Source organism: Bombus fervidus, chromosome 11 (assembly GCF_041682495.2).
Source record: "Bombus fervidus isolate BK054 chromosome 11, iyBomFerv1, whole genome shotgun sequence".
Classification (NCBI taxonomy): domain Eukaryota; kingdom Metazoa; phylum Arthropoda; class Insecta; order Hymenoptera; family Apidae; genus Bombus; species Bombus fervidus.
The window spans coordinates 6,369,582-6,392,805 of NC_091527.1; the positions used below are offsets into that span (position 1 = coordinate 6,369,582).

At 31.3% G+C, this 23,224-nt stretch overlaps 4 protein-coding genes across 8 annotated transcripts; 2 read left to right on the forward strand and 2 right to left on the reverse strand.

Moving 5' to 3' along the window:
• The first annotated feature begins 862 nt into the window (after positions 1 to 862).
• Rox8 (TIA1 cytotoxic granule associated RNA binding protein Rox8) lies at positions 863 to 4,519 on the forward strand. The gene is made up of 3 exons (XM_072012323.1): positions 863 to 1,887; positions 2,038 to 2,334; positions 2,441 to 4,519. The coding sequence occupies exons 1-3, from the start codon at positions 1,300 to 1,302 to the stop codon at positions 2,732 to 2,734; spliced, it is 1,179 nt and encodes a 392-aa protein (XP_071868424.1). The 5' UTR covers positions 863 to 1,299; the 3' UTR covers positions 2,735 to 4,519.
• A 136-nt stretch (positions 4,520 to 4,655) lies between these two features.
• Positions 4,656 to 12,486, reverse strand: Spas (spastin). 4 transcript variants are annotated; one of them, XR_011800968.1, is made up of 8 exons: positions 11,350 to 12,484; positions 11,097 to 11,267; positions 10,299 to 10,559; positions 9,094 to 9,446; positions 8,668 to 8,999; positions 8,287 to 8,597; positions 7,094 to 8,116; positions 4,656 to 7,004 (listed from the first exon to the last, which is right to left on the reverse strand). XR_011800968.1 is itself a non-coding variant. In XM_072012318.1 (8 exons), exons 1-8 carry the CDS (start codon positions 11,894 to 11,896, stop codon positions 7,278 to 7,280), a joined length of 2,130 nt encoding a protein of 709 aa, XP_071868419.1. In that variant the 5' UTR covers positions 11,897 to 12,486; the 3' UTR covers positions 4,656 to 7,277. The 4 variants fall into 4 exon arrangements, 3 of the variants coding, with proteins under 3 accessions (XP_071868419.1, XP_071868418.1, XP_071868420.1); XM_072012318.1 differs by having other exon boundaries at positions 4,656 to 7,280; positions 7,965 to 8,116; positions 11,350 to 12,486; XM_072012317.1 differs by having other exon boundaries at positions 4,656 to 8,116.
• A 400-nt stretch (positions 12,487 to 12,886) lies between these two features.
• Prp39 (pre-mRNA processing factor 39) lies at positions 12,887 to 18,690 on the forward strand. Of its 2 annotated transcripts, XM_072012315.1 has the most exons (14): positions 12,887 to 13,016; positions 13,239 to 13,363; positions 13,461 to 13,694; positions 13,780 to 14,020; positions 14,120 to 14,247; positions 14,356 to 14,533; positions 14,622 to 14,872; positions 14,951 to 15,076; positions 15,853 to 16,001; positions 16,078 to 16,483; positions 16,549 to 16,713; positions 16,795 to 17,181; positions 17,285 to 17,571; positions 17,653 to 18,690. In XM_072012315.1, the coding sequence occupies exons 1-14, from the start codon at positions 12,968 to 12,970 to the stop codon at positions 17,948 to 17,950; spliced, it is 3,024 nt and encodes a 1,007-aa protein (XP_071868416.1). In that variant the 5' UTR covers positions 12,887 to 12,967; the 3' UTR covers positions 17,951 to 18,690. The 2 variants fall into 2 exon arrangements, with proteins under 2 accessions (XP_071868416.1, XP_071868415.1); XM_072012314.1 differs by having other exon boundaries at positions 13,780 to 14,247.
• A 943-nt stretch (positions 18,691 to 19,633) lies between these two features.
• LOC139991917 (uncharacterized) lies at positions 19,634 to 22,983 on the reverse strand. Its single transcript, XM_072012316.1, has 3 exons — positions 22,548 to 22,983; positions 20,125 to 22,429; positions 19,634 to 20,054 (listed from the first exon to the last, which is right to left on the reverse strand). Exons 1-3 carry the CDS (start codon positions 22,746 to 22,748, stop codon positions 19,906 to 19,908), a joined length of 2,655 nt encoding a protein of 884 aa, XP_071868417.1. The 5' UTR covers positions 22,749 to 22,983; the 3' UTR covers positions 19,634 to 19,905.
• Between the last annotated feature and the right edge of the window lie 241 nt (positions 22,984 to 23,224).

Genomic DNA, 23,224 nt, shown 5'->3' on the forward strand with positions numbered 1-23,224 from the left:
TATTATTATTATTATTATTATAATGTGATCAACACATATGTAACAATGAAAGTTTATATTGATAATACATTAATTATTTTACTTCAGGTATTTTCATCAAGAATTGCTCTTACTGTATTATTGGTATTAAGAATATATGTTTAATAGTTAAATAAAATTTAAATATATTATCGTTGATGCAAACTACATGATATATTTACTGGCAAATATAATTATAAAATTGAAATCGTTTTTAAATACTTTCATTTATCCAAAGACTAATGTTTCATATTTACATTAAAGCTAATAACTGCTGTGTAATGATAGTTTAAAGCGCATGAATCATCATTATTTCTTATAACATAATCGTTTACATTTTTTTACTTCAGGATATTCATTTGGCGCGATGCATTTTAAAATGAACAATAAAATCATCTTAATATTGTAAATATTTCTGTAGACTAACCCTTATTTATATGATAAATGATTGTACTTTACAATATAGAGAGTGCATAGATTATACAACCTATCACAATTTATTTGATATTATCTTAATTATTTCTTAAATTTTATTCTTTTTTTTATATTTTAGTCTTAATAGAAAAAAATGAGCTTTAATAACAATTATTTCCCAATGTGATATGTATTTCTCATGGAAATGACTAAAACATAAGTTCTCAACTATTACATATGATATTAAAATTAATTATAGTTTTACGATATTAAAGTTTTAATATTAAAGATCATTATAGTCAATTACTGTCACCTTGTGAAGGATAAATAATATCAACATTGTATTAAGAAAAAATTAAAATTTAATGGAAATGAACCTTAAAAAAGTAATTGTCTAGTGAATTTTGTAGGCCAATGATTCACAAGCGTTTTCGCGCTACCTGTTATGAAATCTTCGACGGATGATACAAAAACACGTGTTCTTTACGCTTTAGCTGACAAAGTTTTGAGTAATTCGCATAAATTTAAGAAAGTTTAGGTGGGTAGGTAAAAGAAAGTGAACAGGCGTGAAGCAAAGGTAGTTTTAAGTAAGTCAATCGGTAGAATAGGAAAGTTTATGTGGATGATTGAAGGGAAAGTAGTGAAGCAGGAGAGCGGCCATTTTATGTTAGTATGACGTAGAGGCTGGGTGTAGCTTCGCGTTCAACCGTCCGTGTTCTTTGGAAAAGGCGAGAAAATCTGAATTCTGATGCTGGGGTCGAGGTAAATGCACGTACCACGCACTGAACGTGTGAACCGTAAATTAAGCCGAAGGAAAGTAAGGAAATTAGTTAAATAAGGAAGTACAGACATCCTTAAAGAGCGAGCATGAGCGAAGAAAGCAATCCGCGAACGCTCTATGTGGGAAATCTAGACACTTCGGTGTCGGAGGAACTATTGTGCGCACTTTTTTCACAAATAGGTGCAGTTAAAGGATGCAAGATTATACGAGAACCAGGGAACGATCCATATGCATTCGTTGAATTTACGAATCATCAATGCGCGGCTACAGCGCTAGCCGCCATGAACAAGCGATCCTTCCTGAATAAGGAAATGAAGGTTAACTGGGCAACGAGCCCTGGAAATCAGCCGAAGTTGGACACAAGTAATCATCATCACATATTTGTCGGCGACCTGTCGCCAGAAATCGAAACACAAACTTTGAAAGAAGCATTCGCGCCTTTTGGCGAAATTAGCAATTGTAGAATTGTCCGCGATCCACAAACCATGAAAAGTAAAGGATATGCTTTTGTATCATTTGTCAAAAAGTCTGAAGCTGAGGCAGCGATAGCAGCTATGAATGGTCAGTGGCTTGGATCTAGAAGCATCAGGACAAATTGGTCGACTAGAAAACCGCCACCACCAAGATCCGAAAGGCCACGACATTCAAATAATAGTAAACCTAACTATGAAGAGGTATGTTTTAAATTTCAATAATGGTCACCTATCAATTTCCTTATCCTTGTGTCTAATTAAGATCTATGTTATAATGTTACATATAGCTCACTTGTTGACAATATAACTAATTTTGTTTATTTTCTAATTTGTGTATATTATCATTAATAGGTATATAACCAAAGTAGTCCAACTAATTGCACAGTATACTGTGGAGGTTTTACAAATGGCATTACAGATGACCTGATAACCAAAACATTTTCTCCCTTTGGTACTATACAAGATATAAGAGTATTTAAGGATAAAGGATATGCATTCATAAAATTTACTACTAAGGAAGCTGCAACACATGCCATAGAATCAACACATAACACAGAAATTAATGGTAGCATTGTTAAATGTTTCTGGGGAAAAGAAAATGGAGATCCTAATAGTGTGGGCCCAAATGCAAATCACCAAGCTCAACAGGTTATTTTAATGCATATATTTTTTATTTTGATGATTCATATGTCTTTTCTTTAATAAATTTAAAAAATAATAAATATTAAAATATATATTGTCTTTTGTTTAATAGGTTACAGCTGGGGCTGGACAATATGCATATGGATATGGCCAGCAAATGAGTTACTGGTATCCTCAAGGATATCCACAAATGCAAGGTCAATTTTTACAGCCTGCTCAGTACTATGGTCAATATTATGGACAACAGGCTCAATATATGAATAGCATGCGAATGCCTGCTCCTGGTGCAGGTACATGGCAACCAGCACAAGCGACCGCCGCACCGCCGACTGCAACTGCACCATTGCCACCAGGTCAGCAACCTGCAATGGTAACATATACTATGCCACAATACCCCACGCAATGAAACTGATCATTGATCAACATCAACTAATTGTTACATATGATACATTTGCCCTTGGGGCGTTTGCAAAATCTGTTCTGTCATATACCTATTCCAACAAGTTTATTGGTATTTTGACTGCAGCATCATATGTACAAATTTTCCAGTTGTACTTCGATTGAAGTATTATACAAAAAGAAGCTCTTAAATTTGGTTGTATCAATATCGATTGGTATTATATTTCAAAAGACTTCATCAAAAGTTCAAAGTGATATATATTGAATATATGACACTGAGATATTTGAATATACATCTTTCTTGTATGTTTCCCTTGCCAAACAATAGAAACGTATACCATTGTAATGAATACAAATATATCTTACAATTTTCATTGAAAAAGGAAATATCATAGCAGTCAATCCATCTGTGTAATATAACAATTTTTTCAAGACGATTTTTATGCTGTTGAATGAGGTATATTTCTGAACTTAAAATTGCAGCCCCTTGATGAGCCCTGCATTCGTTGTGCTGCGTAAGGTGTACGTATGTATGCGAACATTGCGTTGTTATATTTTTAATATTTTTGCCACAATTACCAATCTTTAGTTTATTTCAAATCATTAATGAACAGAGATAAATGTTCATTTATGGTAAACACAAAGTATGACATTGAACATAGTATAAGATAGGGATTATAGGTAGACACGGCGCCTGTGATGTAGCTAGATTTGGATGCATGCTTTGACGTGTGCAGGGCCCTTATTAAAGTAAACTATGCGAGTCGATAAACGAGTTGTAAACTTTTCTCGTTTTGTGATATTTATCGTCGGTGGTAAATGTACAAAAAACATTCTTATAACAAATTTTAAGAAAATACTTCTGGAAGTGTCAAAAATGAAATATTTTACACCGAATTTCACTTAATTGAATATACTTTGTTATACCGCTTAGTGACTCCTCTCCATTTGTACAAAGAAATAGCGAATCTTGATGTAATTATTACAATGTAATTTAAGTATAATGGTAATGGTAATGATGAACACTTCCATTAAGAGTTGGAGTCACTATTGTTCTACTTTTATTGATTTGTATATCGATAGTTGAAATTATGTTCCTTTAAATATGTTGTAAAATATTCAGTTCTTTTCTTGTAATAATTAGTATATCAATTGACAATCACATTTGATGTTATCTGATATTTTGACATTATTGCAATTATCACATGGCACGATACATATGCCTTCGTGTCTTCCAATTACTACACAGGTGAAAATTATTGCATAATTTTAATATTTTCAATTTTCAATAAAGTTAGGTTTAATATTTATTTATTATGTTTTTTAAGAATTTATCATTTTCATTCTGATTATTTCTTGAAAACTCATTTTCCAAAATACATTTCATTAAGTTAATAAATAAACAATAAACAAATTAGAGTGAGTTAGAGTAAAATTTATCGATACTTCGCTTCACCACCGACGATAATAAGCCATAAACCTTTCAAAACCAATTTGTATAAAGTCATTACTGAATGTAATAACAGAAGAAACATAAAATCGAATATAGCAATGATTGACTGCGATAAGTGATATCGAACTATGGAGAGCCAATTTAAGAAAAAAAACTTGTCTATGGATTAATAATAATCAGTGAACCGATGGAAGACATTAAAAAAAAATGTTATATAAAAAGTAATTTAGGTACAGTAGGGTGCGAAGCCCTCGAAGATGCTTAGGATAATGTTATCTTATAATAAAAACAAATTGTCCTTTGAATGAAAAAAAAGGAATAAATATTTAAAATACACAATATTTTGTATTATTTCATAGCCCACGTTATTATAAAATATAAAGTTATGAAATAATAACAAAAGTGACTTTTTAAATTTATAAGAAACGTAGTACCTTCGTTTATAACTGGTTAAATGTAAAAATAATATAATAAGTTTTTTAAGTACATACAAGGTAATTTTATTTTACAGCCGACATACTTTTACAATAATTGTTTACGTTAACCGAGCATATTTTTTTCTGCAAACTATCTCGTCAAGCACTTAAAACACTTGATGACTTATGTAGAAGATATAATTCTGACTGATTTTTTGACACAATAAAATTTAACGTTAAGTACAATGTTTGCGATTTATTGAAGGAAACACAATTTCTGTATAAAAGGGGCGTCGTTATGTTCGATTTAAACGGAAAACATTACGCTGGTTATATCATTACTATAAAATAAAAATATTTCTTTGGTGAATATTATAGCAATGTCAAGTTAGAATGTTTTAATACTTTAATCAAAACTGAATTCGGTAATACTGTGAATAATTTAATTAATTTTCACGTGAAAATTGTGAACATTCTTTTTTTAAAATGAAATGCGCTAGAATAATTTGTACTGTACACTTTATTACACAATACATGCGTTCCTCGATCTCGATCACACGGCGGCAAAATACTAAGTAGGATATCTTGTATTTTTGTACAATAAGTGACACTATACTATTCAGTTACATTCGAAAATTACTATTTAATTGCATGATGTCACTGAGTATATAGATGTTAATTAAATATGTATTTGTTAATTGTTTCATCAAGCGAACTAGGATATAATATATTAAAAGAAGGAGTTGCTCAACGAAAATTTTAGTTTGCAATCTACAATTATAATCTGTCTACCTTGTTCTACATATTTTTTTACGTAATTTATGATATTGTTGAGAAATATAGATTTGGCATTTAATCAAAGTACAATTGAAAAAAGATCTATGAAGAACATCATTCACGAAATAAAAATAACTTTTGTAAGTTTTATGTTACGTTTTATCAAATCAGTTACTACTTATTTTGCAAACATCATTATCATTTTAGTAAAATTGCATATTAGTGCATATTAAAAGTGGATTGAAATATCTTAAAATCAATTTTATGCGGTTATCAAAATAACTTTTATCCTTTCGTAATATCGAGAAAAAGAGGGTTGAAACTTACAATTAAGGAAACATAATTCGTGCAGTCATGCACAGACATTTCTTATAATTAATTCACATTTGATTACTTTTAATTTACGCAGCAATAATTAATATTAGCATTATTATTTGCTTATATTCTTAAGAAATTTCCTATTACAAGTTTTTATAAAAGTAGCAAAATAACTTAATTGAGGCTGAGCGTGTTTTTAACATGGAAGGCCAGGGTTGTAAATAGAGATATACCCATATTGATAACAGTCTGTTGTGCAAGATCATCGATAAAATTCGGGCAAAAATATTTTACTTATGCTTACCATAAATTATTTAACGCCGAAAAACTTTACATATAACCAAAACTTCAATACAGTTCACATTATACTTTTGCAACATAAATGGTTTTAACATTGACTTAACATCAAGGTCATAATTTTTTCAATCAAAATTCATTTCATACAGCATTCAGCAATACATATTAAACTTAATACATCTATATTGATATAATGCTGAGATTGAACTTTGACATTATTTGTAACTTTAATTATGTTCGTATATTCAATAATAAAGAGGTGCGCAACTTTGCGCAAGTGCAAATTTATACTTTGTACAACTATTACCACTTTTCTATCAGTGCATCAGTCGTAACTAATATTAAAAATTGTAACAAGTGAAACGGGCAATCCTTGTTTTATTACATGACAAAAATTAAAAAGAAATTTTTAACATCATTTTACGTAATATGCTATGCATAGATTATACTATACTACATGGGTCAGTATTAACTAGTGATCACACAAGAGAAGCTTCGAACTCGTTGCATTATTGTTATTGAAAAGCAAGGATTGTAACGAGTTACAACGTGAAGAAATAATCACTCTACGCTTCTCTTATAAGCAAATACATGTACGTCGAGTAAAATTAGGAAGTTCTTATTAACTAATTTCAAATTGAAACAATATCGGACTAGTATCGAAGCTTAGTATTATGGTTTTGCAATAAATGTGTTTTTAAATCAGTGATTATATCGTACAAGCACAATCACCTTTTAGTTGAGCATTTGAAGCAGTAGATGAATATCAAAAACTTTTATATATGCAACTTCCTTTTGTAGCATACCTTTATCATAACATTAATTTTTTACTGATAATATTTACCTATAAATAATAAATATTTTCAATTTCACGAAGTTCAAATATATAATTCCAGTTCGTTGTCTCATAGAAATCTCATCAAATCAAGAATTGATATATATTTTAATAAGCATAATACCCCCTGTTAAGAGATCTTAATTATATAATTTCATTTTAACAATTATCAAACGAATATCTGAAATGTTACCAAACATAACATGAATAATATTTTCCCCCAATATGTTATACAATATGCAATTTGTTATTTTTACAAAACTCACATGCCTAAAACGATTTTATCTGCATACTTTACTTTTAGAACGTGCTTATGTAAAACCAAGATATTTATTCATTTTTATGCTTATTTGATAACATAATTATAGCAGTAGTTAATCCTTTACACCCAATTACAGTAATTGTTTTATTATCTGATTGGACGTGAACTGTTTCATATGCAAATACAGTCTTCCTACTAACATTATTCAAATCAATTGTGCTTGAATGGTAATTAAGTATTTACATTACTCTTTTTATTATAAAGTGCATATTGTAATTGCTAATTGTAGAATTATATTCTTCTTTGCATTATTAGAATAATTTATACTAAACTTATTAGCGCATAACCGTATAACAAGAAAGTAAATAATAATAAATTAATGTTCATGATTTACCAAAATATGAAATAAAAAGTTACCAAAATCTACATAGACAGTATAACTACAAACATTGGAATTCTAATATCAACATCTTTGGAGTGTAGTAATATAAGTATGAAGTAATATCAACTTAAACTTAAATCTATAATACCTGATTGCTGGATGGAGTATAGAATGTATCATATATGTAATATAAAGCTAGTAATATTACAGTGTTACTGCTGTAATATGATTTAAAAAACAGTACTTAGCAAGAGTGCCTTTTGCAATATCATAACATTTTCTTTTTGTATATAGATGTCATTTATAAATTAGCTTAGAAAATGTAAAAGCTGGTATATTTACACTCTGTAATAATTAATATCGCAGAAAATCATTTTTGTTGTATTTTCCGTCATTAAGTTCCTTTCTTCTTTTTTTCTTTGGAATGTGCCGATATTTTAGTGTAACTTATTTTCCAGCCTTGTGCATCAACTAATTCTTAAAAATCATAGACTTACGTCACCATATTCGAAGCTCCACTTTTCATAAGCTGCTAAACTTGCAGGTGACACTGATCTACGAATTCTTTTAAGCGAATCACGAAAATCTTGCATTGTAATATTGCGTACGGAATTAAGGTCCAATTCCTTTACTTGATCTGGATTAAGTTCTGTACAATATTAATATATCTTTCTTTACAAACTTTACGATATATCTTTTATACATACTTAATAATGATTAATTTATTTGTTAGACTATCTGGACAAAATCTTTCGTATCCATTCAGTCTAAATAAGCATAATGGAAAATGTGTAATAAAAACTTTATGTTTTATCTTACCTCTAATAGGGCCAAGTGCTGCATCCTTTGCTAAACCCGTTAAATCGCTTCCAGAATAGCCCTGGGTTAAAACTGCCATCTCATTTAGCTCTTCTGGTGTTAAGGGATCATTATGTTTAGCTAAAAGTCGCTTCAGTAACATAATTCTTGTTCGTAAATCTGGCAACGTAACATACACTCGCTTTGTGAATCTCCTTAATGCAGCTTCATCCAATTCTTGAGGTCTATTTGTAGCAGCCATAACTAATACCCTTTCTTCTGGATTACATGGCAAACCATCAAATTCAACTAAAAATTCCGTCTTCAATCGCCTATGTAATAATTGTTAATTAGATAAATATTAATCATTTTACATAAATGTCAAAACTTGAACAGATATACCGTGAAGCTTCATGTTCATTATCTCTACGTTCGCTTAACAACGAATCCACTTCGTCAACAAAGATCACAGATGGCTGTAATTCTCGCGCTATAGCAAAAAGAGCTCGTACTAGCTTTTCTCCTTCTCCAACATATTTCGATGTAAGACTAGCAGCAGATATTGAAAAAAATGTAGCATTGCACTGGGTAGCCACAGCACGTGCAAGCAATGTCTTTCCATTTCCTGGTGGACCAAATAATAATAATCCTCTTGCCGGTGTTCGTAAGCCAGTAAATAATTCTGGTCTTAATGAAGGCAAGATAACAATCTCTTGTAATGCTTGCTTTGCAGTCTGTTTTAGAAAAGAAAATATAAAATTGTAAGTTTATCTACTCTATTATGCATTTTTCCTTATTTAACAATTTATAGATATAATAGCTACAGACTTCTTGACCAGCAATGTCCTCCCAATGTACTGCTGCACCTCCTTCTAAAATCTCATCTAAAATTACTTGTGCAAGTTTTGGATCTACACCTTTTAAAAGAGGTACTTTTCTTGTAGGTGTTCCTCTATTACTGTTTGATGTAGTTGGTGTTCCTGGTCTCCTCACAGGTGAACCATTTCCAGGTACTGATAATTGTCTTTTTACAGAAGGTGGCGTAGATGACGGTTTAATAGGTGTAACTCTATGACAAGATTGTACTGGTGTTGAGCGTCCCATGCTGCGTGGTAATGTTTGACTTTTGCTTATAACTGTCCCCACTCTTTTTCCAGGAACAGATAATTTTCTTCCAGATGCTATAACAATATAAAACAAATAAGACCCAAATAATAAACACATAAAAATGAAACTAATAGAACTTTTAAATACGAATCTCTGTTAACTCTATTATATAGAACTATTACAAGGAATAAAATACAAGACAGACGCTTTGCAATGAAAGAAGTAATTATTAACAATTTCAATCAATATAAAAAGAATGAAATATATTTGTTAAACTAGTATGCATGTGATATAATTAAACTACATTTATAATACATATGTAATATATAATTAAAATACTAAGAGCATACATTACATTGTTAATATTTCATATATATAAAATATTCTATATTGTTAAAAAGTCATACAGTAGTGAACAAATGATATTTGAGCACTGAATATGAGATTACAAAATAAATATGAAAATGTTTTTTAGAATATAAATGTAACAAATACTTTTTAGACTATTCTAATGTGTTTTTCAAATAAAACTTTAAATGTTTATATGAAGCACACATTCATGCATATAAATTAATCTGTCTTCTTAATTCATTGTTTCATATAAAGTGTATATACACATGCACATAATATCATATATATATATATATATATATATGTAGTCTCATACATACCTACATATAAATAATTCTATTTCTTTTTAAATCACTTATTCAGATAAATATATTACATTACAAAGTATAGCAAAACTATGTTAATCATAGCAAATAATATAACATGCTTGCATTTATTACTTGTTGCATTACATCAAAAACTAATAATAGATGCATGTGTTAACAATGAAATAGAAACAACAGTTTTACAGAAGCAATTATCAAATTTACATTCAAAATCTGCATTGTAAGCCCAAAACTTCAGACAAACAGTACCTTCAGAATGGGCAGAATAGTTTTTTGGTGAACGTGGCCTTAACTTGGGAATTTGGGTACATGTATTCTGCCCTATGTTCACTGTTTGTGTACTGTTTGTGTTTTTAGTATGATTTGTATTTAAAGAAGATCGAGTTGTTTGTAATGTGTGTATATTGCGTCGGACCCTCAGATTCTTTCCTGGATGTTCGTTGTCCATTTTATTTCCAGGAGCACGATATTCATTGCAGATATCCAGTTTTTTCAGCTCACACACACTCACTACAAAAAGGAAAAACATTCTCTGCCATGCTGCAGTAGGCTAAATAGCTAAGTACAGTTTGAACCCATAAATTTCGTTAACTTTTGTCCAAATTGTAAACTATATAACTAGTACTTAGATTTGAAATGAATGCTCAGATGGCTGTTAGAAACGCTACTATATGAAGTTTGGCTACTAATTTGTACATAAAAATTTGCGTCGCTTATGAAAAAAACATATTGTGCCAAAAATGAAACCATTAAAAAAAGGGATAACGCGCGCATGCATACACGCACGAGTACATTCACGCATAAATACTCTCGCACAACACACACATACACACAGATGCACACATACGCGTGAACAATATAGAACAATTAACACATGAGCATGCTAAATACATAAATATTGTATTATTCTTAAGCTGTACCATAACTTTATTTAAGAATAATTTATAATTATAAAAGAAATTTATAAATAAGTGATATATAATTTTGTTAATGCGAGTGGAACAGCTTAAGAAATGTGCTATGTATTTAAAATATTTGTTTACAAACCAAGAAAATCAAGTCTATCCTTTGCCATTGCCAAATTAGTGCGCATTTTATCATGAAGTCTTTGTGCATGTTCCCATACTTCTCCTCGACCACCATTACATTCTATAGCTATTCCTTTTTCTAATTCTCCAATTCCCTTCTTATAAAGTTCAATTGCCATTTCTTTCTGGCCTAATAAAAGTAGTATTGAAAATGAAATATCAAAAAGAAGTAAATTATAAGAAACAGACAATCTAGATATATCTAAGAATACCTTCATTATCTTCGTCAATCTTAAGTGCTTTACTAATAAATTCAAAAGCTCTACGATGATGATGTTTTTGTTTTGCAAGTAATGGGTCTCCAGGGCCAGGACCAACCTGCCTTCTAGGCACTTGCGACATTCCCTCGTTCTCAGTTTGCCCAGTATTATTTAAATTATTATTTAAATTTTCACTTGATTTTTGACCAACTACGATCTCTAGCTGGCAGGTCTGCTTGCAAGCTTGTCTTCGTTGAATCAGCTGAGATGTAGATGTATATAAGTACTTAAATACCACAAATAACTGATAAAGAAGTGTCCTCAGAACATTGAACAGCAGTATCAAAGGAAAAGAAACAATATAGAGATTACGTTTGTGTACTGACGGCTGAGGGGTGTCGAGAAAGCGATGATTATGATGGTAATGATTATGGTGATGATTATTGCAGTTAATGGTTGTTGTTGTTTTATCACTATTCTCATTCTTCGTCACGCATAACTTTTTCGGCGACTTTGTGCCGTACTTCCGAATTGGACGCCCGCCATCACTGTAAGACATTTCCTATCGCAAATTTTTGAATTCGTATATTCGTATGCTACAAAATACACACTTATTATCGCCAAATACAGGTTGAGTTAAACATTCTGACATTCCCAATGTAGCGTAAATGTTGAAAATGAAAGACGATTTTCAAGTTGTCTTAGATCATCTTCTTAAAAAACATTTCGGAAGCTCAACAACTTAATCTTCCTAGAAACAGTTGCAGATTGAAGACAACGATTGTTTTCACTGGCGATTTGGCGAACGAGATAAAAGAAAAGAACGACAAGATTCGGAATTTCGTGGTGTTTGGGATTGGTAAATCATGAACGAAATAGAATGGTCCGCGATCTTCTTCAGCATCGCTTGTTTTGATTCACGTTTAACTCGGAACATCAACGTGTAATATGGATTTACAAACATCAACAAACGTTGTTTTACAAAATCGTGTATACAAAAATATATACATAGAGAATCTTGTATTACATACATGCACCTCTGTATTTACTTCGTTTAGTATGTGTTCTACATTCCACACGAGATAGATTACTTTATGCACTTGCGCTCTTTATCGGATTCTCTTGCACATGCGTGTATTTGTATATCCTTAATAATCCTGCTCATACAATCTTTGATTCTCTATATATATATTTATATATATATTATTTTTACTCATTTGTTATTTCATTTTTAAAGAATTTTAAGGTTTGCCCAGCGAATAGGTAATGGGACTTCTTTATATTTATGAATGCATTTGCATATATATGTACTTCTGAGATGCAAATAATATACAATAAATATATGTAGCACTAAAAGAAATATCATTTTTTTAAATTCTTTAATTCTTTCAATTTTTAAACATATGAAGTCACAAAAAATAATGTTTATATTATATACATATATATACATACATGTTTTTTTATATTTCCCGGTACAATTTATTATTGATTGGTGATAAAATGGTTTGTCAGGTTATCATTTGTATCATATTAGTTCATAAGATTCTGAGAGAGGGCCTCTCTTACTATTCTGCCGCCATTTTCTTCATCAGTTCTGCGTTTTACATTCCAGAGATTGTATCAAGGCAAAATGTCGTCCGCAAGTGGTGATGAAAGTGAAATCACTTTAAATGAACCCGGTAAGATGATATTTCTGAAAGAAACTGTATCCAACATGACATAATATTGTTATTCATTTATATTTATATACATTTACATAAATCGAAACAAAAATATTAATACACCCGGCAGCTGAGCAAAGACTTGCGAACCGCCATTAAACGAATGGCGTCTCGCACACGCATCTAACGTAAATATTTCATTCAAATTTTGCATTTTTTTAATATTTTTATTTTTTTCAGTACGACGTACAAGATCTAGCCGTACACGTAAAACTACTGTAGTAGCGAAAAAATCTCCTGTAAAGAAACTTCTAGCAAGAGCTACACGTTCTCCGAAAAAAGTGCAAGAGATCGAAGAAGTGGAGGTGCGTAAATTCCATAATACTGCAGATAGTTCTAGCAATCATCAATGTATGTAATCGACATTTTATTCAATAGAAGTAACTAATTGCAATTTTTCAGGAGGAGGTGCCTGTATTACAAGAAGAAGTTGTAATGGAAAGCATTCCAGAGAATGGAGTGCAAAGATTTGGTGACATTATCATTGAACAGCATAATGAAGAAGATTCTTCTATGTTACATTTGGAATTGGAAGATTCTAGTGATACTGCTATTCACGAAATTAATATGAATCAGAGTGTACAAATAGAAGTTCAAGAAAATGTACCTGATTTAGAAACATCTGCATCTCAAATTGTAAATAATACATAATATTTTGTTCTTTTACGTCATATATACCAGATTTATATCTTGGAGGAATTATGTTTTATTTTTACTTTAGGATCATTCTAATACAGTATCGGATTGTATGATCATAGAAGAAAGTAGTATGGATAAAGTTGATATGTTGAATGAACGTGAACAAATGGATATGGAAGGACAAGATATTAGTAATGATGAAACAAATCAACGTGTATTAATAGATTTCCAAGAAGTTATGAATGATGATGGGGAAACAATAACACAAGTAACAGAAATCTTAGAAACAGAGGAAATTGAATCTGAAACTGTTATAAATGAAGGTACTGGAATTGAAGTTATGGAGGTAGATAGTCAACAAGAAACATCAGAAAGTATAGAAAATATTACCGAAAAAACTGTGCCTGATTATGATATGACAGGAATGGTGGAAATGACAGAAACAACAGAGGGTGATATGGAATGTTTACCTGAAAATACTATTAAAAAAACAGAACCCGATACAGAAGCTGTATCTGAAGATGAATTGCCTACTGAAGCTGCAGCAAAGGTATTTTGTTATCAAAACGATAAAGAGGAAATATACATATTTTTATATCTATTTGTATATATACATATGTGTATCTGCAGTATATAATATTTTATCATTACCATATAGGAACCTGAAACAGAAGCAGTATCTGATGAAGAATTGCCAGCAGCAGCTCCTGCAGATTTAGGAGAAACTGAATCAGTTTCTGAAGATGAATTGCCATTAGATAGTGAAAAGAAGAAGAAAAGTGGATCAAAGATAATGAGTAAAACCCTGGAAAAGAAGAATAAAATAGAAGGAACAAGTAAGTGCAAAAAAGAAAATGTTTACTTAACAAACTTTTTTATTTTGTACTTAAATCTTTTTACCTTGTACGACGTTTGCTTTTACAGATAAACGTAAGTTAAATGCAGAAGGAGAGTATGATCCTAGTTCACCAACGTCTGAAAATAATGACGAAACACCAGCAAAAAAAGTTGCGCTTTCAACGGAAGAAGATCCAGGGGACAATAAACAAGAAACTAAACCAGCGTCACCAAAGAAAAAGACCTTACCGGAATTAGAAAAATACTGGAAAGCCGTTAATGAAGATCCATCAGATTTCACGGGATGGACATATCTTCTTCAGTACGTCGATCAAGAGGTAAGTCGAAAAGTAAAAAATATATATATATTGTCAAAATTATATCAAAATCATCCGTAATACTTGTTTATCATACAGAATGATGCTGAAGCTGCACGCGAGGCTTATACGAAATTTTTGGAGCGTTATCCATATTGCTACGGTTACTGGAGAAAGTTTGCAGATTACGAGAAGAAGAAAGGCAACCCCGAAAATGTCCAAAGGGTGAGTCAATTCGTTTACCATATCTATTAGGTCTATTTCTCATTATGATATCATTTAATTAACGCAATCTAATGAAAATAGCTCGAGTTAGGAAGACGCGTGGGCAGTGTGCACGCACGTAAATATGGTTTTCCCTTCCAACAGCCTAGCACGTCTTGCGGCACCTATACGACTCTCTCCGTTTACCAAATAGCTAGTTACTTAATTATTCTGCGATATCTACAATATTATTGCGTATATTAATGTTTTACTTATACCGTTATATCAATATTCTACATATGATACGTAAGTCAAGCGAAGGCTAGTTGTTTCAATTTGCGATATTATCGTGCAAGAAATTGTGTGTAATATTTACTGTAAGCATTTGTACACATAGCTTACTACAGAAAGTATTGTAACTTAAGCATAAGATGCGGTACCTTACTTAATGTAAGTAAGATTGGGTTGGGTGTTAAATCAAAGTCAGAAACAAAGACTTAGGACGTGAACATGCCAGAGAGGGAGCAAGAAAAAGTGGCGGAAGACACAGAGGCACCCAGATCGGAACACTCCTTGACTCTAAGGTGAATGCACAATGCTCTGCAATCTCTGTGTTAATTAAATCTCTTTATTTACAGTACGCGTATGATATGTGAGTATACGTTGCTAAAAAACTGTAATGCTTATCGAAAGCTAAAAAAAAAACAAAAAACAAAAAGAAATAGGTATAAGTCTACCCACCACCAGCCCAATCATTTGTAAATCGTTCTAAGTGTGATTGCAAACCATTACTACAGGTATTCGACCAAGGTTTGAAAGCTATTTCGCTCAGTGTCGACCTTTGGCTTCATTACATCAATCACTGCAAAACCGTCTATGAAAAAGATGAAGAAAAACTACGAGAACAATATGAAAGAGCTATTGAGGCGTGTGGTCTTGAATTCAGGTACGAATTGATTTCTATTTTATATATATGCTTATCTAGTCATACTTGGATACTTATAATATTCTTTTTTGCTAAGATCTGATCGTCTTTGGGAAAGCTATATAAAGTGGGAATTGGAGGGGAAACGTCTCAGCAGAGTAACAGCATTATATGATCGCCTATTATGTACTCCAACACTTGGTTATATTTCTCATTTCGATGCATTTCAAGAGTTCGTCTCTTCAAACTTACCGAATCGTATTTTAAATGTTGATGATTTTCTTGCATTACGTGCTGAAGTGAAAGCACTTTTGAAGTCAGATGACAGTACTTCTACTTCAGCAGCAGATGATGCACCACCTGGAGAAGAACCGCCGCCACATGAACTTCCACCAACTGATGAGGAGACCCGTGCTATTAGAGAAAAAATCATTAGTAGTAGACGTAAAATGCACAAAGCTAATATTAATGCAGTTGCTGCAAGATGGTCATATGAGGAAGGTGTAAGTATGCATATTATATAATTTAGTGTAGTATTTATTACTTAATATTTATTTTCCATTCATAGATTAAGAGGCCATATTTCCACGTTAAACCTTTAGAACGATGTCAATTAAAAAATTGGAAAGAATATTTAGACTTTGAAATTGAACAAAAAGATCAGAATCGGATAATCATCTTATTTGAAAGATGTTTAATAGCGTGTGCTTTATATGATGAATTCTGGATGAGAGTAAGTTTTATTTATTTTTCTCTAATTGAAAAAGATCTCTACATTGAATGCTTTAAACATTCATTTTTTATTTCTTTATAGTTCGTTCGTTATCTGGAATCTTTGAAAGGTGATAATGTGGAAAAAATTAGAGATGTATATACGAGAGCTTGTATGGTGCATCACCCGAAGAAACCAAATTTACATCTACAATGGGCAACATTTGAAGAGGGCCAGGGCAATTTTGAGAAGGCAGCAAATATATTGGAAAATATTGATAATGTAATACCAAACATGTTACAAGTGGCATATCGAAGAATAAATTTGGAGCGTAGAAGAGGAGATTTAGATAAAGCTTGTACATTGTATGAAAATTATATTAGCAATAGTAAGAATAGAACCATTGCGAATAATATTGTAGTAAAATATGCACGATTTTTGTGTAAAGTAAAGAGTGATGTGGATAAAGCAATCAAAGTATTATTAAAGGTATATTCATGTGAATTTTTGAAATACGTTTTCCAATTTTTTTTTTTTTTTTTTTTTCTCATATGACCACATTTTATGCATTATGTAAATTATACATTTTTAGGCAACAGAAAAAGATAAAGATAATCCAAGGCTTTATTTACAATTGATTGATTTGGGAATGCAAAGGACTCCTGTTGATACTCAAGAAATTGTAGGATATATGGATATGTTTATAGAACGAGAACACGCGGATCTTGAACAAAGAGTACTTTTTGCACAACGTAAAGTAGAATTTCTCGAAGATTTTAGTCCGGATATTCGACAAGTGTTGAAAGCGCATGAGCAATTCCAAAAATGTATTAAGCAAGCAAAGGAACGGAAAAAGACGAAGAATGACGACACAAAAACGTAAGTATTATTTTTATAAGAAAGGTGCTTAAACTGTCCTCAATTAAATGTATTGAATAATTTCAATTTTATATTCTGCAGAGATACTTCTCCTCCAAAGAAAGTTAAAACTGGAGATCAATCTAATGTACCACCTCCGCCTTCTGTAAGTTCGCAGTCATCATACCAATACAGCAGCGGCCCAAGTGGACCATATCAGTCACAACAACAATTTCAAAGTGGTCAATATGGTGGTCAAGGCGGATATCAACAGGGTTATCAACAGTATCCACCTCCTTCCGATCCCAACTATGCTAATTATCAGAATTGGCAATATGGACAAGGAGGGCCACAGGCATATGGACCGTACAATCAATGGGGATCTTACAATTACTATTAGAGGATAATACAAAATTTGTCTTGTATCAGCTTTCATTGCGTTGTTGTATCTACTGTACATTTTATAATTATTTTTTCATCTAAGGATGAGATAAAAAAAGAAAATTCTTTCAAGTTCCAGTGACACATCAGTAACCTGACACGAATAATAGTAATAAATGTCGTCGTGCTGATGCTTCTTTCAACAATTCTTTGCATGAAATTCTTTCTTAATATATTTTAAATAATAGCACAGAAAATTGTACGCAAAAGTGCAGGAAATACTAAAGAATTCTCAACTGATGTTGAATATATTATTACAAACATAACATGATACAGGTAGTTGATAAACATTGCCATACAGTATGAACACAAAGTATATTATGTGAAATATTTCCCAACTACACTGTCTTCATTGAATTTGTATAATGCAATATTATGTGTTTAATTTTATTCCGTGACATTATGTTATTTTTTCAACAGAAAAGCAGCAGTTCATAAACGTTACCTATACATTGTAATAAGTATTTTTTTCGCGTACTTAGTTTATAATATTATAGATTTTTTTTTGCCGATGTGCGTTGAACGTATCGCTTAAGAAAATTAAGATATACATGTAAATGGAAAGATAGATATTTGAATATTTTACAAATGCTACGTAAGCGCACTTTATGAGATATTCACGGAATAAATATTGTTAACATTTGTCAGTACATTTTGATAAATAATAAATTAAAGAACAGACTATGTTTCTACAACATATTCAGTTATAGAAATTATGGTTGGAATCCTATTTTCATGTTTCAATGTGCATATGTTATAATTTCGTATTTGTAACTAGAATCCGAATTTTGTCGTGATAGATGTCATATATATTAACCCTTTGTGGACGGGACGGTTCGAATTTAACCGTACCATGAACCGAGCTGCTGTCGCGATAGTCATTTAAAATTACCAGCGCACATTCCTGCTTAGACGCGCTTTTCGTTCATAGATGTTAAATTCTAGACATATGTACATGCACAGATTCTCCACAAGATAAATAAAATGACACACATATGAGTCTTTTGGTTCTATCAGTTGCTTTTGCCAAACGCATATATGAGTTCCTCAGTCAAATTGATGGCTTACGCATAATGCATATATGCGGCGGTAGTCTGCAAGGGGTTAAAACGTTCATTCAGTGTGAAATCGATAAATGTATTGAGGAGGAGGAACCTCTTCAGTGACGATCTCAATGTATCGATATTACTTTTTTTTATTATGTATATTTTTCAATAATCTGACTTGTATTTCAGCCATTTTTTAAGAAAAACCAAGTGAAAAAGTTGTTTTCAATCTTTTTCAATACAGAATATAGAGATCGCAGAAATCCTTTTGCATTGAATGTATTAAAGACATCTTTTTCCGTATGTGAAATTTTATAATTTCTAATAAATGAAATTGGAAAAGTATATGAATACTTCTAATAATAACAGTACATTGCTTGCATTAATTTAGAATTTCAACGAAATATATTTATGACTGACAAATAAGAGAAATACAATTTTTAATTACGTTCTGAATTGATGTTTCAATTCATTTGCTACTATTAACCATTACATTTACTAAATTTTTGATATTCGAAGGTTGCCGTTATAAAGATTACTTATGCAAATTATTAAATTATAAGGAAATGTCGGATATTAAGACAAAAATATGAATATTTATAACAAATACGTTTTTTATTATGAAAACGTTATTACGATTCCAAACAATTATAATTGCGAAAACTTTATCATCTTAGAGTATTTATTGTGAGAATGCAGTTTTACTTACGAAACAAAATGCCTATGATAATCAATAAAACATGTTATAAGAAACTTTTTAAAATACAAGCAATTAACATTCATATTGCATTAGTAAAAAAAAAAATATAATTTTTTTCGAAGAAGTTGAATATTATTATTAAAGGCATTAATTTTTTAAATATATTCGTTATGCAACTACAGCGCTTGTGGCCATTGTGTTAACTCCACAGGTACCATCTCCTCTATAAACTCTGTAATAACCGCGTTCGCCCCATCGTGGGCCCCAACTATTCTTTATTATCCAATATGGTAATTCTTTATGGAAAAGAGGATATTCTGGAAAAAGATCTTATATAAAAATGTATAAAAATTAATATATTTAAAAGATATATAAAACTGTACGTACTGCTAATGCCATATCCCACAATTAAAACGCCATGATCTAAATTTTTAGGATTGCATAAGAAGTTAAGTGGGTGTGAAACTCCTCCAAAATAAAACTGCATGGCATTGGCATTAATTCCAACAGAAATTGGGCCGTTTTTAACTAGCCATTGTGCCATTCTCTTTTCATCCGATGTAATATTTACAGCACTGACAACTTGTACCTTAGCCTTATTTTGAAGGAAGTGGCATTTTTCATCTTTAGCATCATAAGGATAATCTGATTCTAATTCAAGACCTCCTAAGCTTTCTATAGCTTTATAAGCATTTTCCATATCTCCTCCATTGCATCCTTCATCTAAAGAATCACAATCTACTAATTCCTGTTCGGATAAAGATAACAATTTATTATGTTTAATTGCGTATTGTCCTTCCACGTTTCCAGTTACAGAAAACGCCCAGCATGATCCACATTGGCCTTGATCTTTCACAGGTGTAACTACACTGTGATCGCGCCAGTCGAATTTAAGTGGTAAAGAAACATCTGGTATTTCAGCTTCAGGAAGAGGTATTTCGTTTTCGTGTTTTAGTTCGGGACGAAGACCTAAATAACGAGCTTTAAATTCTTTAGGCGTGAGATCTGCAAACATTGTAACACCATATTCAGCTGTTCCTCGTTCGAACGTCTGTAATTCTTCAATAATTTTTAGATTTTGTTTAAATATTTTAAAACGATCTTGTTTCTCATCGGCTGAATTGTATGTTTTTCCAAATTTCTTGATAAAAGCTTCGAATAATGTTTCATCTTTTATTTCTTCAGCTAACTTTAACATTTTTTGATTATATCGACTACCTCGTAAAGATCGCTTTCGGCGTTTATTTGAATCACAATTGATAGTAATATTTGGAGATCCATTATCTAACCATACCTGAGACCATATAGTAAACAAACATTCTTTAATTTCAGTTCCTTCTTTCAATTGACAACCATCTTTTGTACCTTTTGGACAGTTGCTTGTACCCAATTTGACCCTTATTTTATATAACAATCCAGATACTACTTGTTTTGAGGCGTCAACAATTTCTACTATCATAGGTTCATTTGAACCTTCAGAATTTTCTGAAAATTTCTTAAGACCCTTATCTGCAAGTTCTTTAATAGTAGGATCATTAACATTTACATTACCAGGTGCGCCTACAAGACCTGACCTTTTCTTTCTATACATTGTGTGTGATTTATTAATTATAGAGTCTACCTTTCTTGGATAAATGATTTCTTCTTTAACTTCCTCTCTGTTTATTTCTGGATCTGATTGAGTTTGTCTTGTAGGCAAATCAAAATCTTTCAAAAATTCCCCAAATTCTTTTACCTTATCTTCAAACCTTTGAGGTTTAACATCATCATCACTTCTGTTTATGGAAATTTTTAGAATAGGATGTTCTGTCACTTCTGATTGTTCCGATTCTTCTGATTTTTTAGTTGTGATATAAGTATAATTATCCAGAACATCTTTTAAATTTTCTAGAACTTCCCATTTTTCATCATTTGTTTCTGCTTTGTTGGGTGTTGGTGTTACAAGTGATTCGCTGTTCAATGTTGAATAAGAATTAACATTCTCTTTAATCTCTTCATTAGCAACCATAGTGCAGTTATTTTTTACTATTTTACGGCTAGATTGCTGCCAAGGTTGTTCTTTGAATGTTACCAAACATACCTTGACAGGAAGATTTGACTGTATAGAGCATTCTAATTGCTCTATTGCATTTTTCAAGCAGTCAGATTCTCCTATACGCAATAAAATTTGATATTGTATAATATTAGATGAAGGTGGAACAACACGAGTTACTTTGACAATATCAATTACTTTATGCTTGAAATCATTTTGTATCAATTCATCCATTGATTTCACTACTTGTTCTCCAAAAGCAATAAATCCAGGCAAATTTGGATTTAACTCATATGGACATCCTGGACAATAATTAGGACTAGAAGCTCTCATTGCTATGAATGGCCTCTCATTATGATCTCCATTCTTTTGAATTTCATGATCTAGCTCAACACTTTGATTGTTAATAATTTGCTTGTCTAAATTTTCAATAACATGATCCTGATCCTGATTATTTTCTTGTACTTGCAATGGATCATCCTGTACTGATTGAGGATACAAATACATGCATTGTATAGATTCTCTTAAAACATTTATATGTCCAAGTTCGTGTTGTTTCACTTCCACAGTACATGCTTCTCGAGGACAAGGTTCTAATGCTTCTTTGCAAGTAGGAGTTAAGTCAAATGTCAGTCTGTATATTACATATGGAGATTCTTCCTAAAGATTACAAAATTAAACAATATTTTAAATCTAAACTAGTACAGGGAAATAATTAAAAAATTTCGATTATTATATAATCAATATTTGATTTTTAGAAAGTTTATAGAGAACATACCAATTTTTGCGCGCTAATCAGGTTACCGCCCTTATATGTATGATGCGTTGGAGAATCCTGATTCAATGAATTCAAGGCACTTTGAATTAAAGGCTCCGGGACATTTTGTACTGGTTTGTTCGCGGGACCAGAAGATACAAGGATTAAATTAAAGACAAATAGAAATAAAATGCGCGTTACAAGCAGCAGTAAGCCTGCCATCTTACTGCATACACTGTATGATGTTGACCTCCAACTGACGCAATTGACACTGGTTGAAGTTTTAAATTCCTTTATATTACTGAATTAAGAATGATAATCAATTCTTAAAACTTCCGATCGCTAAATGAAAACTTTGATTTTGATCGTTCTACTTTTTATATAAATATTTATGAGATGTAAGCGAAAATAACAGATTTCAAAAAGAACGATAAATAAAGTAACTTGTACAATATAAATAGAAATGACAGATTAAAAAGTATGTACTGGTTGGTACTCGTAATCGTTTACGCTAAAAAACATGTATTTTTCTCTTCGATTGTGAACTTATTATATATATCTTTTCCGAAGCATTTTTATTGCACCAAAGATAAGATAAACCTTATAATTTAATATGCAACTAACTGATATTCTATTAATTCTTATAATTAACGTTATAATGTAATATTAACAATAATTTCATGTGATTGTAAAATTGA

Coding starts and splice junctions, on each gene's coding strand:
- Rox8 (XM_072012323.1), top strand. CDS start 1,300: ATGAGCGAAGAAAGCAATCCGCGAACGCTCTATGTGGGAAATCTAGAC. Junction 1,888..2,037: donor GTAAACCTAACTATGAAGAG/GTATGTTTTAAA, acceptor TATCATTAATAG/GTATATAACCAAAGTAGTCC. Junction 2,335..2,440: donor CAAATCACCAAGCTCAACAG/GTTATTTTAATG, acceptor TTTGTTTAATAG/GTTACAGCTGGGGCTGGACA.
- Spas (XM_072012317.1), bottom strand. CDS start 11,896: ATGTCTTACAGTGATGGCGGGCGTCCAATTCGGAAGTACGGCACAAAG. Junction 11,268..11,349: donor GATTGACGAAGATAATGAAG/GTATTCTTAGAT, acceptor TACTTTTATTAG/GCCAGAAAGAAATGGCAATT. Junction 9,000..9,093: donor AGGACATTGCTGGTCAAGAA/GTCTGTAGCTAT, acceptor TTTCTAAAACAG/ACTGCAAAGCAAGCATTACA.
- Prp39 (XM_072012314.1), top strand. CDS start 12,968: ATGTCGTCCGCAAGTGGTGATGAAAGTGAAATCACTTTAAATGAACCC. Junction 13,017..13,238: donor AATCACTTTAAATGAACCCG/GTAAGATGATAT, acceptor TATTTTTTTCAG/TACGACGTACAAGATCTAGC. Junction 16,714..16,794: donor ATGATGAATTCTGGATGAGA/GTAAGTTTTATT, acceptor ATTTCTTTATAG/TTCGTTCGTTATCTGGAATC.
- LOC139991917 (XM_072012316.1), bottom strand. CDS start 22,748: ATGGCAGGCTTACTGCTGCTTGTAACGCGCATTTTATTTCTATTTGTC. Junction 22,430..22,547: donor TGATTAGCGCGCAAAAATTG/GTATGTTCTCTA, acceptor TGTAATCTTTAG/GAAGAATCTCCATATGTAAT. Junction 20,055..20,124: donor TGTGGGATATGGCATTAGCA/GTACGTACAGTT, acceptor ATCTTTTTCCAG/AATATCCTCTTTTCCATAAA.